Genomic DNA, 14,856 nt, shown 5'->3' on the forward strand with positions numbered 1-14,856 from the left:
AGCATTAGCATCTTTCACTTCAAAACAACATAAACTCGATTAGCATCCTTCAGTTCAAAACAATGGAAGGTTTTTTAGCATCCTTCAGTTCAAAACAATGGAAGGTTTTTTAGCATCCTTCAGTTCAAAACAATGGAATGTTTTTTAGCATCCTTCAGTTCAAAACAATGGAAGCACGGTTAGCTTGATCTGTAACCAAACAATAGGAGCTCTTTAGCATGCTCTGTTTAACAAAACAAGTTCAATTCAATGGAACTCCTCCCTCCCTCCCTCCCTCCCTCTCTCCTTCCCTCCCACCACTTCTCTCCTTCCCTTCCTCTCTCCTTCCTTTCCTCCCTCCATCCCTATCTCCGCTTCCACCTCTTCCCTCCCTCCCTCCCTCCCTCCCTCCCTCCCTCCCTCCCTCCCTCCCTCCCTCCCTCCCTCCCTCCCTCCCTCCCTCCATCCCTATCTCCACTTCCACCTCTTCTCTCCCTTCCCTCCCTCCTTCCTTCCCTCCCTCCATCCCAATCTCCGCTTCCACCTCTTCTCTCCCCTCCCTCCCTCCCTCGTACCTGTGAGAGCATCTTGTCCTTCTCTCCCTGCTCTGCTTCGCCATCCCCCACTCCATCCAGCTGCAAATAATGGAATGCATAATGTCATTGCACACATGCACGTGCTCAGACAGACACACACATACACACATAAATATTATTTTGTATACCAACCTTTCACAATACACACCTGTAAACTAACACACAATACACACCTGTATACCAACACACATTACACACCTGTATGCTAACACACAATACACACACCTGTATACTAACACACATTACACACACCTGTATGCTAATACACAATACACACACCTGTATGCTAACACACATTACACACACCTGTATGCTAATACACATTACACACCTGTAAACTAACACAGAATACACACCTGTATGCTAATACACAATACACACACATGTATACTAACACACATTACACACCTGTATACTAACACACAATACACACCTGTATACCAACACACAATACACACCTGTATACCAACACACAATACACACCTGTAAACTAACACACAATACACACACCTGTATACTAACACACAATACACACACCTGTATACTAACACACATTACACACCTGTATGCTAACACACATTACACACCTGTATACTAACACACAATACACACCTGTATACCAACACACAACACACACCTGTATGCTAATACACACCTGAATGCTAACACACATTACACACCTGTATGCTAACACACAATACACACCTGTATGCTAACACACAATACACACCTGTATACCAACACACAATACACACCTGTATGCTAACACACAATACACACCTGTATACTAACACACATCTGTATACTAACACAAACCATATCTATCAATCAATATATATATATATATATATATATATATATATATATATATATATATATATATATATATATATATATATATATAGTTATGATGAGTTTCAGGTATTCAAGTAATCAAGGATGTAAGAATATAGTTAGACACTTTGTAGAAAGTTAATACAAATATTATTAGTCGGTACCGGGTTAGATACAACAATAGGCAGAGCTTTGCCTTTTGCTGTTTCCAACTCTCTAACAAAGGTCCATTCTCCCTTATATACCCTTGGTTATCCTTCCTTTCAGGAAACCATCATAGGCACTCCCTTTCTCTGTTGTTATTACCGTTTGCCGCAGGTCATTATATCCTGTCCATCAATCATACTACCATAAACATCACTAATCTCCTTTGACATAAGGAATGTAGACTCAGTGGAACCAAGTAAATTATCTACTAACTCTTCCCTGGTCCACACAATACTATGACATGACATCATTACGATATATATATATTACCAGTCAAAAGTTTTAGAACACCTACTCATTCAAGGGTTTTTATTTATTTCTTCTATTTTCTACATTGTAGAATAATAGTGAAGACATCAAAACTATGAAATAACACATATGGAATCATGTAGTAACCCAAAAAGTGTTAAACAAATTAAAATATATTTTATATTTGAGATTCTTCAAAGTAGCCACCCTTTGCCTTGATGACAGCTTTGCACACTCTTGGCATTCTCTCAACCAGCTTCATGAGGTAGTCACCTGGAATGCATTTCAATTAACAGGTGTGCCTTCTTAAAAGCTAATTTGTGGAATTTCCTTCCTTCTTAATGCATTTGAGCCAATCAGTTGTGTTGTGACAAAGTAGGGGGGGTATACAGAAGATAGCCTTATTTGGTAAAAGACTAAGTCCATATTATGGCAAGAACAGCTCAAATAAGCAAAGAGAAATGACAGTCCATCATTACTTTAAGACATGAAGGTCAGTCAATCCAGAAGACTTCAAGAACTTTGAAAGTTTCTTCAAGTGCTGGTGCAAAATCCATCAAGAGCTATGATGAAACTTGCTCTCATGAGGACCGCCACAGAAATGGAAGAACCAGAGTCACCTCTGCTGCAGAGGATAAATTCATTAGATTTACCAGCCTCATAAACTGCAGCCCAAATAAATGCTTCACAGAGTTCAAGTAACAGACAAATCTCAACATCAACTGTTCAGAGGAGACTGCGTGAATCAGGCCTTCATGGTCGAATTGCTGCAAAGAAACCACTACTAAAGGACACCAATAATAAGAAGAGACTTGCTTGGGCCAAGAAACACAAGCAATGGACATTAGACCAGTGGAAATCTGTCATTTGGTCTGATGAGTCAAAATTTGAGATTTTTGGTTCCAACCGCCGTGTCTTTGTGAGACGCAGAGTCTCCATCACTCTCCTTCTTGGTCAAATAGCCCTTACACAGCCTGGAGGTGTGTTGGGATAGTCCCACTAAGTGCTAACAAAATGGGATGGCGTATCGCTGCAGAATGCTGTGGTATCCATGCTGGTTAAGTGTGCCTTGAATTCTAAATAAATCACTGACAGTGTCACCAGCAAAGCACCCCCACACCAGCACACCTCCTCCTCCATGCTTTACGGTGGGGACCACACATGCGGAGATCATCCATTCACCTACTCTGCATCTCACAAAGACACGGAGGTTGTCTTTGTGTCATATAGGCTGTCATCAAGGCAAAGGGTGGCTACTTTGAAGAATCTCAAATATAAAATATATTTTGATTTGTTTAACACATTTTTGGTTACTACATGATTCCATATGTGTTATTTCATAGTTTTGATGTCTTCACTATTATTCTACAATGTAGAAAATAGTAAAAAATAAAGAAAAACCCTGGAATGAGTAGGTATGTCCAAACGTTTGACTGGTACTGTATATCTATCTATCCATCTATCTATATCTATATAGTATTATAATTATAAATACCTCACTCCTCCTTTTTGCTCCTCTCTTATTCCGTCTCTTCTCTTGTAGGATTTCATCATACTCTGGCCTGGGGGTTTCCTGAGACACACAAACACACATATTCACGCACACACAAATACACTGAAGGCACAAACACACACACAGAGTATATACTGTACCTCACACTATGATCACTAAAAGGCGCAACAATGACGTCAAGTTGATTATCCATTTATAGATCAAACATGCTCAGTTATAGATTATCAGGTCAAACATGCCCATTTGTTACCGACCTCCTTGATTTAGTCTTATGTAGCAAAATTTGACATGGTGTTTTTTACATTGGATAAAAGCAGAGACACAGAGCTACAAAATTGTATATCATACACTGCATTTAAGGGAACAATGGGAAAGTAATTATGCTTTGAAAGTTGATAAACTTGGCCTTTGAAAATGGCCTTTGAATGTTTTGGTACCTACTGGAGAACTCTTCTTTGTCTACACCCATTCTGCATTGTTCACACCCTCTTAAGCTTTAGCCCCACCCATCTCTTTAAGGGTTGATCTGAGTGTTCTGTCCTAACAAGAGTAGTCAAGCACCCAAGCTAACGTTGGCTAGCTTGCTAGCTACTTCCAGACACAAATGAGAGAACAGCTCACAGACCATTTTACTCGCCCTAGCAGAGCTGGTTAGGCTGTTTTTATGTTATCCAGAACGTTGGTGACTGCAACTGTGCTGCTGGCAACAATTTATGCTTTTTTGCCAACATTTACTGACACCGGCCATATTCAACAGGTGTTGAGTGTTCGTAAATTCGTCAGTTATTCTACCCTCTGGCACACTCAGATGAGAGTGCTCTGAAATTGGAGTAGATAGCCAGAGCGAATTTACCAGCTACGTCTATCGACAGTTATCGCAGTGACATTCTATTGAAATTGTTACTTGCATAGTGGAGTCTTTTGTTTAGACATGTAGCTAGCTAGGTAAACAATGAACCATAATCCCAACTCATGATGTTACTACCCTGCATGAATCTTCAGGTAGCTAACCAACCATGTTCAATGTTAGCTAGCTAACATTAGGCTATAATTAGCAAAGCAAATGGCTCTGAGATACGAATAATAAGATCATACGCGTAACGCTAGCAAGCCAGCCAGCTAACGTTAGCTAGCTAGCTAACAGTACACTTTAACTTGAAAAGAAAACGACTTTGTCAAAATTAGAAACGTGTAATATCTGAAAATGTAGCTAGCTAGACTATCTGACCAGTATACATCATGGATGGATGCTTCCCCCTGTCACGGATGCCATGGTTGCCCTTAGTTTGAAGATGTAATCCGGAGTCAGGTGTTTTCTCCATCTCCTTAGCTATCATACTCTAATTCCACAGATTTCAAAACTCGGTCCTCCAGAAAGTGGAGAGCAACACTTATGCAGCTCTACTACACGATATATTTTTTTAAAAGCCGCGTTAGACATGATTACCTACACATACTAACCAGGTCAAATAAACAGAAACATGCTATATGGCAGACCAATCCGAACTCATCTCTTGGCATGTCCAGCCCACTCATTATCTCAGCCAATCATGGCTAGCGTGAAGGTTGCTGTCTTTTTCTGTGGCTAAACCAACTAAGCTCGTAATTTAACAATTTTAGTTGTTTTTACAGATTGCATACGGTGGCTTGCAAAAGTATTCACCCCCGTTGGCATTTTTCCTATTTTGTTGCCTTACAACCTGGAATTTAAATTGATTTTTGGGGGGTTTGTATCATTTGAATTACACGAGATGCCTACCACTTTGAAGATGCAAAATATGAGCCAGGAGAGATTGACGTGCATATTATTAATGTTAGCTCTCCATGTACATTTAAGGGCCAGCCGTGCTGCCCTGTTCTGAGCCAATTGTAATTTTCCTAAGTCCCTCTTTGTGGCACCTGACCACACAACTGGACAGTAGTCCAGGTGGGACAAAACTAGGGCCTGTAGGACCTGCCTTGTTGATAGTGCTGTTAAGAAGGTAGAGCAGCGCTTTATTATGGACAGACTTCTCCCCATCTTAGCTACTGTTGTATCAACATGTTTTGACCATGATAGTTTACAGTCCAGGGTTACGCCAAGCAGTTTAGTCTCCTCAACTTGCTCAATTTCCACATTATTCATTATAAGATTTAATTGAGGTTTAGGGTTTAGTGAATGATTTGTCCCAAATACAATGCATTTAATTTTTTAAATATTTAGGACTAACTTATTTCTTGCCAACCATCTTGAAACTGACTGCAGCTCTTTAAGTGTTGCAGTGATTTCACTTGCTGTGGTTGCTGACTTGTATAGTGTCGAGTCATCAGCATACATAGACATACAGGCTTTACTCAGATCCAGTGGCAGGTCATTAGTAAAGTTTGAAAATAAGTAATGGGCCTGGATTATGTTGGAGAGGCTTCCATTAAATAACACCCTCTGTGTTCTGTTAGACAGGTAACTCTTTATCCACAATATAGCAGGGGGAGTAAAGCCATAACGCATACGTTCTTCCAGCAGCAGACTATGATTGATAATGTCAAAAGCTGCACTGAAGTCAGACAAAACAGCCCCCACAATATTTTTTATTATCAATCTCTCTCAGACAATCATCAGTAATTTGTATAAGAGCTGTACATGTTGAATGACCTTCCCTATAATCGTGCTGAAAATCTGTTGTTAATTTGTTTACAATGAAATAGCATTGTATCTGGTCAAACACACTTTCTAGTAGGCTTATATTGAAGAGATGGCAAATAGGAGTGGCAATATCGTCCTCTGTTATCCTCAGTAATTTTGCATCCAAGTTGTCAGACCCAGGTGGCTTGTCATTGTTGATAGACAACCATTTTTTCACCTCTTCCACACTCACTTTACGGAATTCTAAATTACAATGCTTGCCTTTCATAATTCGGTCAGTGATATGTAGGTTAAGATTTGTTATTAGCATGTCATCCCTAAATTTTCTAATCTTACCAATGAAAAAGTCATTAAAGTTGTTGGCAATATCAGTGGGTTTTGTGATGAATGAGCCATCTGATTCAATGAATGCTGGAGCTGTGCTTGGGGTGCTGAGGAGTATTTCTGTGTTTAATAAAGCCCTTTTATGAGGAAAAACGTATTCTGATTGGCTGGGCCTTTGCCCTCCCAGGCCCACCCATGGCTGCACCCCTTCCCAGTCATGTGAAATCCATAGATTAGGGCCTAATGATTTTAACTGATTTCCGTATATGAACTGTAACTAGGTTAAATCTTTGAAATTGTTGCATGTTGCGTTTATATTTATATTCAGTATATAATCTGATCACTACATCTGGTGGATTTGGATAATGCTTTATAGCAGATTTTCTGCAGCATTAGGAAAGTTGTGATCAATACATGTGGATGATTTCATCCCCTGTGTTGTTTGTAAAAACCCTGGAAGATTGACTGATAACCTGAACCAGGTTGCAGGCGCTGGTTACAGTCTGAAGCTTTTTCTTGAGTGGGCAGCTTGATGAAAGCCAGTCAATATTTTGGTCAACAGAAAATATACCTCTCTGTTGATATCACATACATTATCAAGCATTTCACACATATTATCCAGATACTGACTGTAAGCACTTGTTGGTCTATAGCAGCTTCCCACAAGAATGAGCTTTAGGTGAGGCAGGTGAACCTGTAGCCATATTACTTCAACAGCATTTGACATGAGATCCTCTCTAAGCTTTACAGGAATATGACTCTGAATATAAACCGCATCACCTCCACCATTGTCATTCCTGTCTCTTCTGAAGATGTTGAAACAATGTATTGCTACCACTGTATCATCAAAGGTATTATCTAAGTGAATTTCAGAGAGAGTCAGTATAGGAATGTTATCTGTAACTAACAAGTTATCGATTTCATGAATCTTGTTTGGTATTGATATTCTACTAGTTTTTTTAATTTGTGGTTGTGGCCAGTAGCTGTGGTCAGTAGTTGTGTGGTTGTGGTCAGTGATTTTGGTCAGTAGTTGTGGTCTGTATTTGTTTTGTGGTTGTTGTCAGTAGTTGTGGTTGTGGTCAGTAGCTGTATTGGTATTTTATTAGGATCCCCATTAGCTGTTGCAAAAGCAGCAGCTACTCTTCGTGGGGTCCACACAAAACATGAAATATGACATAATACAGAACATTAATAGACAAGAGCAGCTCAAGGACAGAACTACATACTTTTTTTTAAAGGCACACGTAGCCTACATATCAATACATACACACAAACTATCTAGGTGAAATAGGGGAGAGGTGTTGTGCCGTGAGGTGTTGCTTTATCTGTTTTTTTAAACCAGGTTTGCTGTTCATTTGAGCAATATGAGATGGAACAGAGTTACATGCAATAATGGCTCTATATAATACTGTACGCTTTCTTGAATTTGTTCTGGATTTGGGGACTGTGAAAAGACCCCTGGTGGCATGTCTGGTGGGGTAAGTGTTTTTGTCAGAGCTGTGTGTAAGTTGACTATGCAAACCATTTTCAACACATTTATGTTTCTTATAAAAAATAATTAGTGATGCAGTCAGTCTCTCCTCAACTCTTAGCCAAGAGAGATTGGCATGCATAGTATTTATATCAGCCCTCTGATTACAATGAAGAGCAAGACATGCTGCTCTGTTCTGGGCCAGCTGCTGCTTAACTAGGTCTTTCCTTGCAGCACTCTACCACACGATGGGACAATAATCAAGATAAGACAAAACTGGAGCCTGCAGAACTTGCTTTTTGGAGTGTGGTGTCAAAAAGCAGAGCATCTCTTTATTACGGACAGACATCTCCCCATCTTTACAACCATTGAATCTATATGTTTCTAGAACTTAGGGAATGATTTGTACCGAATACAATTCTCTTAGTTTTAGAGATGTTCAGGGCAAGTTTATTACTGGCCACCCATTCCAAAACAGACTGCAACTCTTTGTTGCTGATGCGTATATGGTTGAATCATCAGCATACATGGACAAACATGCTTTGTTTAATGCCAGTGGCAGGTCATTGGTAAAAATAGTACAGAGTAGAGGGCCTAGAGAGCTGCCCTGTGGTACACCACACATTTGTTGAGTGCCCTTCTCTATAAGCATGCTGAAAGTCTGTTGTTAATTTGTTTACAGAGAAATAACATTGTATTTGGTCAAACACACTTTTTCCCAACAGTTTGCTAAGAGCTGGCAGCAAGCTTTTAGGTCTGCTGTTAGAACCAGTAAAGGCCGCTCTACCACTCTTGGGTAGCGGAATTACTTTGGCTTCCCTCCAGGCCTGAGGACAAAGACTTTCCTTTAGGCTCAGATTAAAGATATGACAGATAGGAGTGGCTATAGTCTCAGCTCCCATGCTCAGTAGCTTTTCATTTAAGTTCGCAATGCCAAGAGGTTTTTCATTATTGATCGATAACAATATTTTTCCACCTCTCCCACACTAACTCTACAAAATTGAAACTTGCAATGCTTTTCTTTCATTATTTGTTTTTTTATGCATGAATACGATGGCTCACTGTTCGTTGTTGGCATTTCCTGCCTAAGTTTGCCCACTTTGCCAATTAAGTAATCATTAAAATAATTGCCACCATCAAATGGTTTTGTGATGAATAAGCCATCTGATTTGATGAAAGATGGAGTTGAATTTGTCTTTCTGCCCATAATTTCATTTAAAGTACTCCAAAGTTTTTTTTCCATCATTCTTTATATCATTGATCTTGGCTACATAATACAGTTTCTTCTTCTTTTTGTTGAGTTTAGTCACATAATTTCTCAATTTGCAGTAAGTCAGCCAGTCAGATGTGCAGCCAGACTTATTGGCCACTCCTTTTGCCCCGTCTCTTCCAACCAGACAGTTTTTCAATTCCTCATCAATCCATGGAGCCTTAACAGCTCTAACAGTCAGTTTCCTAACAGGTGCATGTTTATCAATAATTGGAAGAAGCAATTACATCATCCACAAAAGAGTCATAGCAAAATCTTTTGCATGATCTCTTTTACACTAATTTAGGCCCAGCTTTTGGAACTTTGGCTTTCCTGGATAAAGGCACTATATTGTGATCACTGCATCCAATCCAATCACATTTTTCAAATCAAATGTAATTTGTCACATGCGCCGAATAATTACTGTGAAATGCTTACTTACAATCCCTTAACCAACAATGCAGTTCATGAAATAGAATTAAGAAAATATTTACTAAATAAACTAAAATAAAAAATAAAATAAAAAGTAACACAATAAATTAACAGGGGGTACCGGTACCAAGTCAATGTGCAGGGTTAGGGTTAGGTACAGGTACGGGGATACAAGTTAGGATGTAATAACAAGGCTATATACAGGGGGTACCGGTACCAAGTCAATGTGCAGGGATACAGGTTAGGTACAGGTACGGGGATACAAGTTAGGAGGTAATAACAAGGCTATATACAGGGGTTACCGGTACCAAGTCAACGTGCAGGGATACAGGTTAGGTACAGGTACGGGGATACAAGTTAGGAGGTAATAACAAGGCTATATACAGGGGTACCGGTACCAAGTCAATGTGCAGGGATACAAGTTAGGAGGTAATAACAAGGCTATATACAGGGGGTACCGGTACCAAGTCAATGTGCAGGGATACAGGTTAGGAGGTAATAACAAGGCTATATACAGGGGGTACCGGTACCAAGTCAATGTGCAGGGATACAGGTTAGGAGGTAATAACAAGGCTATATACAGGGGGTACGGTACCAAGTCAATGTGCAGGGATACAAGTTAGGAGGTAATAACAAGGCTATATACAGGGGGTACCGGTACCAAGTCAATGTGCAGGGATACAGGTTAGGAGGTAATAACAAGGCTATATACAGGGGGTACCCGGTACCAAGTCAATGTGCAGGGATACAGGTTAGGAGGTAATAACAAGGCTATATACAGGGGGTACCGGTACCAAGTCAATGTGCAGGGATACAGGTTAGGAGGTAATAACAAGGCTATATACAGGGGGTACCGGTACCAAGTCAATGTGCAGGGTTAGGGTTAGGTACAGGTACAGGGATACAAGTTAGGAGGTAATAACAAGGCTATATACAGGGGGTACCGGTACCAAGTCAATGTGCAGGGATACAGGTTAGGTACAGGTACGGGGATACAGGTTAGGTGAGGTAATAACAAGGCTATATACAGGGGGTACCGGTACCAAGTCAATGTGCAGGGGGTTAGGGTTAGGTACAGGTACGGGGATACAAGTTAGGTGAGGTAATAACAAGGCTATATACAGGGGGTACCGGTACCAAGTCAATGTGCAGGGATACAGGTTAGGAGGTAATAACAAGGCTATATACAGGGGTACCGGTACCAAGTCAATGTGCAGGGATACAAGTTAGGTGAGGTAATAACAAGGCTATATACAGGGGGTACCGGTACCAAGTCAATGTGCAGGGATACAAGTTAGGTGAGGTAATAACAAGGCTATATACAGGGGGTACCAGTACCAAGTCAATGTGCAGGGATACAAGTTAGGTGAGGTAATTTGTACATGTCGGTAGGGGTAAAATGACTATGCATAGATAATAAACAGCGAGTAGCAGCAGTGTAAAAACAAAGGGGGGTGGGTTGTTAATGTATAGTCCGGGTGGCCATTTGATTAATTGTTCAGCAGTTTTATGGCTTGGGGGTAGAAGCTGTTAAGGAGCCTTTTGGACCTAGACATGGCGCTCCGGTACCGCTTGCCGTGCGGTAGTAGAGAGAACAGTCTATGACTAGGGTGGCTGGAGTCTTTGACAATTTTGAGGGCCTTCCTCTGACACCGCCTGGTATAGAGGTCCTGGGTGGCAGGAAGCTTGGCCCCAGTGATGTACTGGGCTGTACGCACTACCCTCTGTAGCGCCTTATGGTCAGATGCCGAGCAGTTGCCATACCAGGCGGTGATGTAACCGGTCAGGATGCTCTCGATGGTGCAGCTGTATAACGTTTTGAGGATCTGAGGGGGAAAAGGTGTTGTCGTGCCCTCTTCATGACTGTCTTGGTGTGTTTGGACCATAATCGTTTGCTGGTGATGTGGAAACCAAGGAACTTGAAACTCTCGACCTGCTCCACTACAGCCCAGTCGATGAGAATGGGGGTGTGTTCGGCCCTCCTTTTCCTGTAGTCCACGATCAGCTCCTTTGTCTTACTCATGTTGAGGGAGGTTGTTGTCCTGGCACCGCACTGCCAGGTCTCTGACCTCCTCCCTATAGGCTGTCTCATCTTAGTCGGTGATCAGGCCTACCACTGTTGTGTCATCAGCAAACTTAATGATGGTGTTGGAGCCGTGCTTGGCCATGCGGTTGTGGGTGAACAGGGAGTACAGGAGGGAACTGAGCATGCACCCGAGGGGCCCCCGTGTTGAGGATCAGCGTGGCAGATGTGTTGTTACCTACCCTTACCACCTGGGGGTGGCCCGTCAGGAAGTCCAGGATCCAGTTGCAGAGGGAGGTGTTTAGTCCCAGGGTCCTTAGCTTAGTGATGAGCTTTGAGGGCACTATGGTGTTGAATGCTGAGCTGTAGTCAATGAATAGCATTCTCACACAGGTGTTCCTCTTGTCCAGGTGGGAAAGGGCAGTGTGGAGTGCAATATAAATTGCATCATCTGTGGTTTTGTTGGGGCGGTATGCAAAATGGAGTGCATCTAGGGTTTCTGGGATAATGGTGTTGATGTGAGCCATGACCAGCCTTTCAAAGCACTTCATGGCTACAGACGTCAGTGCTACGGGTCGGTAGTCATTTAGTCCGGTTATCTTAGTGTCCTTGGGTACAGGGACTATGGTGTTCTGCTTGAAACATGTTGTATTACAGACTTGGTTAGGGTGAGGTTGACAATGTCAGTGAAGACACTTGCCAGTTGGTCAGCACATGCTCTGAGTACACATCCTGGTAATCCATCTGTCCCTGCTGCCTTGTGAAGGTTGACCTGTTTAAAGGTCTTACTCACATCGGCTACGGAGAGCGTGATCACACAGTCGTCCGGAACAGCTGGTGCTCTCATGCATGTTTCAGTGTGGCTTGCCTCGAAGCGAGCATAAAAGGCATTTACCTCGTCTGGTAGGCTCATGTCACTGGGCAGCTCGCGGCTGGGTTTCCCTTTTGTAGTCCATAATAGTTTGCAAGCCCTGCCACATCCGACGAGCATCAGAGCTGGTGTAGTAGGATTCAATCTTTGTCCTACATTGATGCTTTGCCTGTTTGATGGTTCGTCCGAGGGCATAGCGGGATTTCTTATAAGCATCCGGATTACTGCTTTAGTTTTTGCTTGTAAGCAGGAATCAGGAGGATAGAATTATGGTCAGATTTGCCAAATGGAGGGCGAGGGAGAGCTTTTTATGCGTCTCTGTGTGTGGAGTAAAGGTGGTCTAGAGTTTTTTTCCTCTGGTTGCACATGTGACATGCTGGTAGAAATGAGGTAAAATGGATTTAAGTTTGCCTGCATTAAAGACCCCAGCCACTATGAGCATTTTCTTGTTTGCTTATGGCCTTTTACAGCTTGTTGATTGCGGTCTTAGTGCCAGCATCGGTTTGTGGTGGTAAATAGACAGCTACGAAAATTATATACAGTGGGGAAAAAAATTATTTAGTCAGCCACCAACTGTGCAAGTTCTCCCACTTAAAAAGATGAAAGAGGCCTGTAATTTTCATCATAGGTACACGTCAACTATGACAGACAAATTGAGATTTTTTTTTCCAGAAAATCACATTGTAGGATTTTTTATGAATTTATTTGCAAATTATGGTGGAAAATAAGTCTTTTTGGTATTTTCTTCACGCGAATGACGAGGATTTGGGCCTGGTCTCGGAGAAGCAGTATATCCTTCGCATTGGACTCATTAAAGAAAAAATCTTCATCCAGTTCGAGGTGAGTAATCACTGTTCTGATATCCAGAAGCTCTTTACGGTCATAAGAGATGGTAGCAGTAACATTATGTACAAAATATGCTACAAACAATGTGAAAAAACACACAAAATAGCACAGTTGGTTAGGAGAACGTAAAACGTCAGCCATCCCCTCCGGCGCTATTTTGACGATACAGCTTTAGAACAAAGTTCTACAGTATTAGTGAAAATGTGATCGATACATGTGGATTATCTTGTTCCTGTAGTGTTTGTAAACACTGTGGTAGGTTGATTAATTACCTGAACCAGATTACAGGCACTGGTTACAGTGAGAAGCTTCTTGAGCGGACAGCTTGATGAAAACCAGTCAATATTCAGGTCCTCAAGAAAGTAGACCTCTCTGTTTACATCACATACACTATCAAGCATTTCACACATATTATTTAGATACTGACTGTTAGCACTTGGTGGCCTATAGCAACACCCAGAGCAACACCAGAAGACTAAGGTGCAAGTACCGCCAGATCCGATCTCGAAGCAGAAACCCCTCAGGGATGAAGGCCCCGGAACCTCTGGATCCAGGGTGGTGAAGCTGTTTGAAGTCTGTATCCGGTCCGGGCTTCCCATTACCAAGGAGGCCCCTATTGCCAAAGGCTGCTGCTTTCAACTTCCACGGCGAGTGTTGTGCCTCCATGGCTGGTTGGTAGGATCAAGAACATCCACTAAGTCATCCAGAAGCAACCCGCTAACTCCATTATTCAGGGAAGGGGGAGACTCCTTTGGGGAGGGATCCCTGCAGAGCTCCGGCCAGTCAGCTGTAGAGAGATGACACAGCAGCGACACTCCCACCAGGCCAAAGCGGCGTCCAGCTACTGGAGTAGAAGAGAAAGAGATAGTAGACGGCTGTGGATTCCCCAGTAGCTTGTGTAGGTTCGCTACTTGTTTGCTAAGAGTAACCATGTCAAGGGCTGAGGTGTAAGGTGTGTGGAAGTCAGGCGCAGGACACCGAAGCTAGTCCAACAAAGTTTACTGAAGTTTACCAATAGGCAAAAATACAGAGAACGGCCTCAACAAAAAACAGAGGCGAGCAAAATACGCAAACTATGCGTAAAACAAATAAACAAGAAAACAGGTACAAAACACGCAGCACAACGGACAGGCGAAAAACAACACACAATCTAACCTAAGCAAAACAAGGAACTTATAGGACAAGTAATCAGCACACAAACGGACACAGGTGTAAAAGACAGACGAAAGCAATCACACCAAGAAACATGGAGCGGTGGCAGCTAGTACTCCGGGGACGGCGAACGCCGAAGCCTGCCCGAACCAGGAGGAGGAGCAGTCTCGGCAGAATCAGTGACAGTACCCCCCCCTTGACGCGCGGCTCCAGCCGTGCGCCGACTCCGGCCTCGGGGACGGCCAGGAGGACGCGGACTCGGGCGCGTGGGATGCCCACGGTGGAACTCAGTCAGGAGGGACGGATCTAGGATGTCCCTCCTAGGCACCCAGCACCGTTCCTCCGGACCGTACCCCTCCCACTCCACGAGATACTGGAGACCACTCATCCGGCGCCTCGAGTCCAAGATGGTCTGGACCCTGTACGCCGGGGCCCCCTCGATGTCCAAAGGGGGCGGAGGGGTCTCTCCTATCTCATCTTCTTGGAG

At 42.6% G+C, this 14,856-nt stretch overlaps 1 protein-coding gene across 1 annotated transcript in view; it reads right to left on the bottom strand.

Moving 5' to 3' along the window:
• The window catches only part of LOC121555626 (anoctamin-1-like), a 252,274-nt gene that overhangs the window by 116,512 nt on the left and 120,906 nt on the right, over positions 1 to 14,856 (bottom strand). Inside the window, exons 14-15 of the mRNA XM_045215172.1 lie at positions 3,361 to 3,438; positions 555 to 614 (exon numbers count right to left, since the gene is read on the bottom strand). Of these exons, the coding sequence (XP_045071107.1) occupies positions 555 to 614; positions 3,361 to 3,438 (138 nt within the window). The remainder of the gene's footprint in view (positions 1 to 554; positions 615 to 3,360; positions 3,439 to 14,856) is intronic.

This window comes from Coregonus clupeaformis, unplaced genomic scaffold (genome assembly GCF_020615455.1).
Source record: "Coregonus clupeaformis isolate EN_2021a unplaced genomic scaffold, ASM2061545v1 scaf0384, whole genome shotgun sequence".
NCBI lineage: Eukaryota > Metazoa > Chordata > Actinopteri > Salmoniformes > Salmonidae > Coregonus > Coregonus clupeaformis.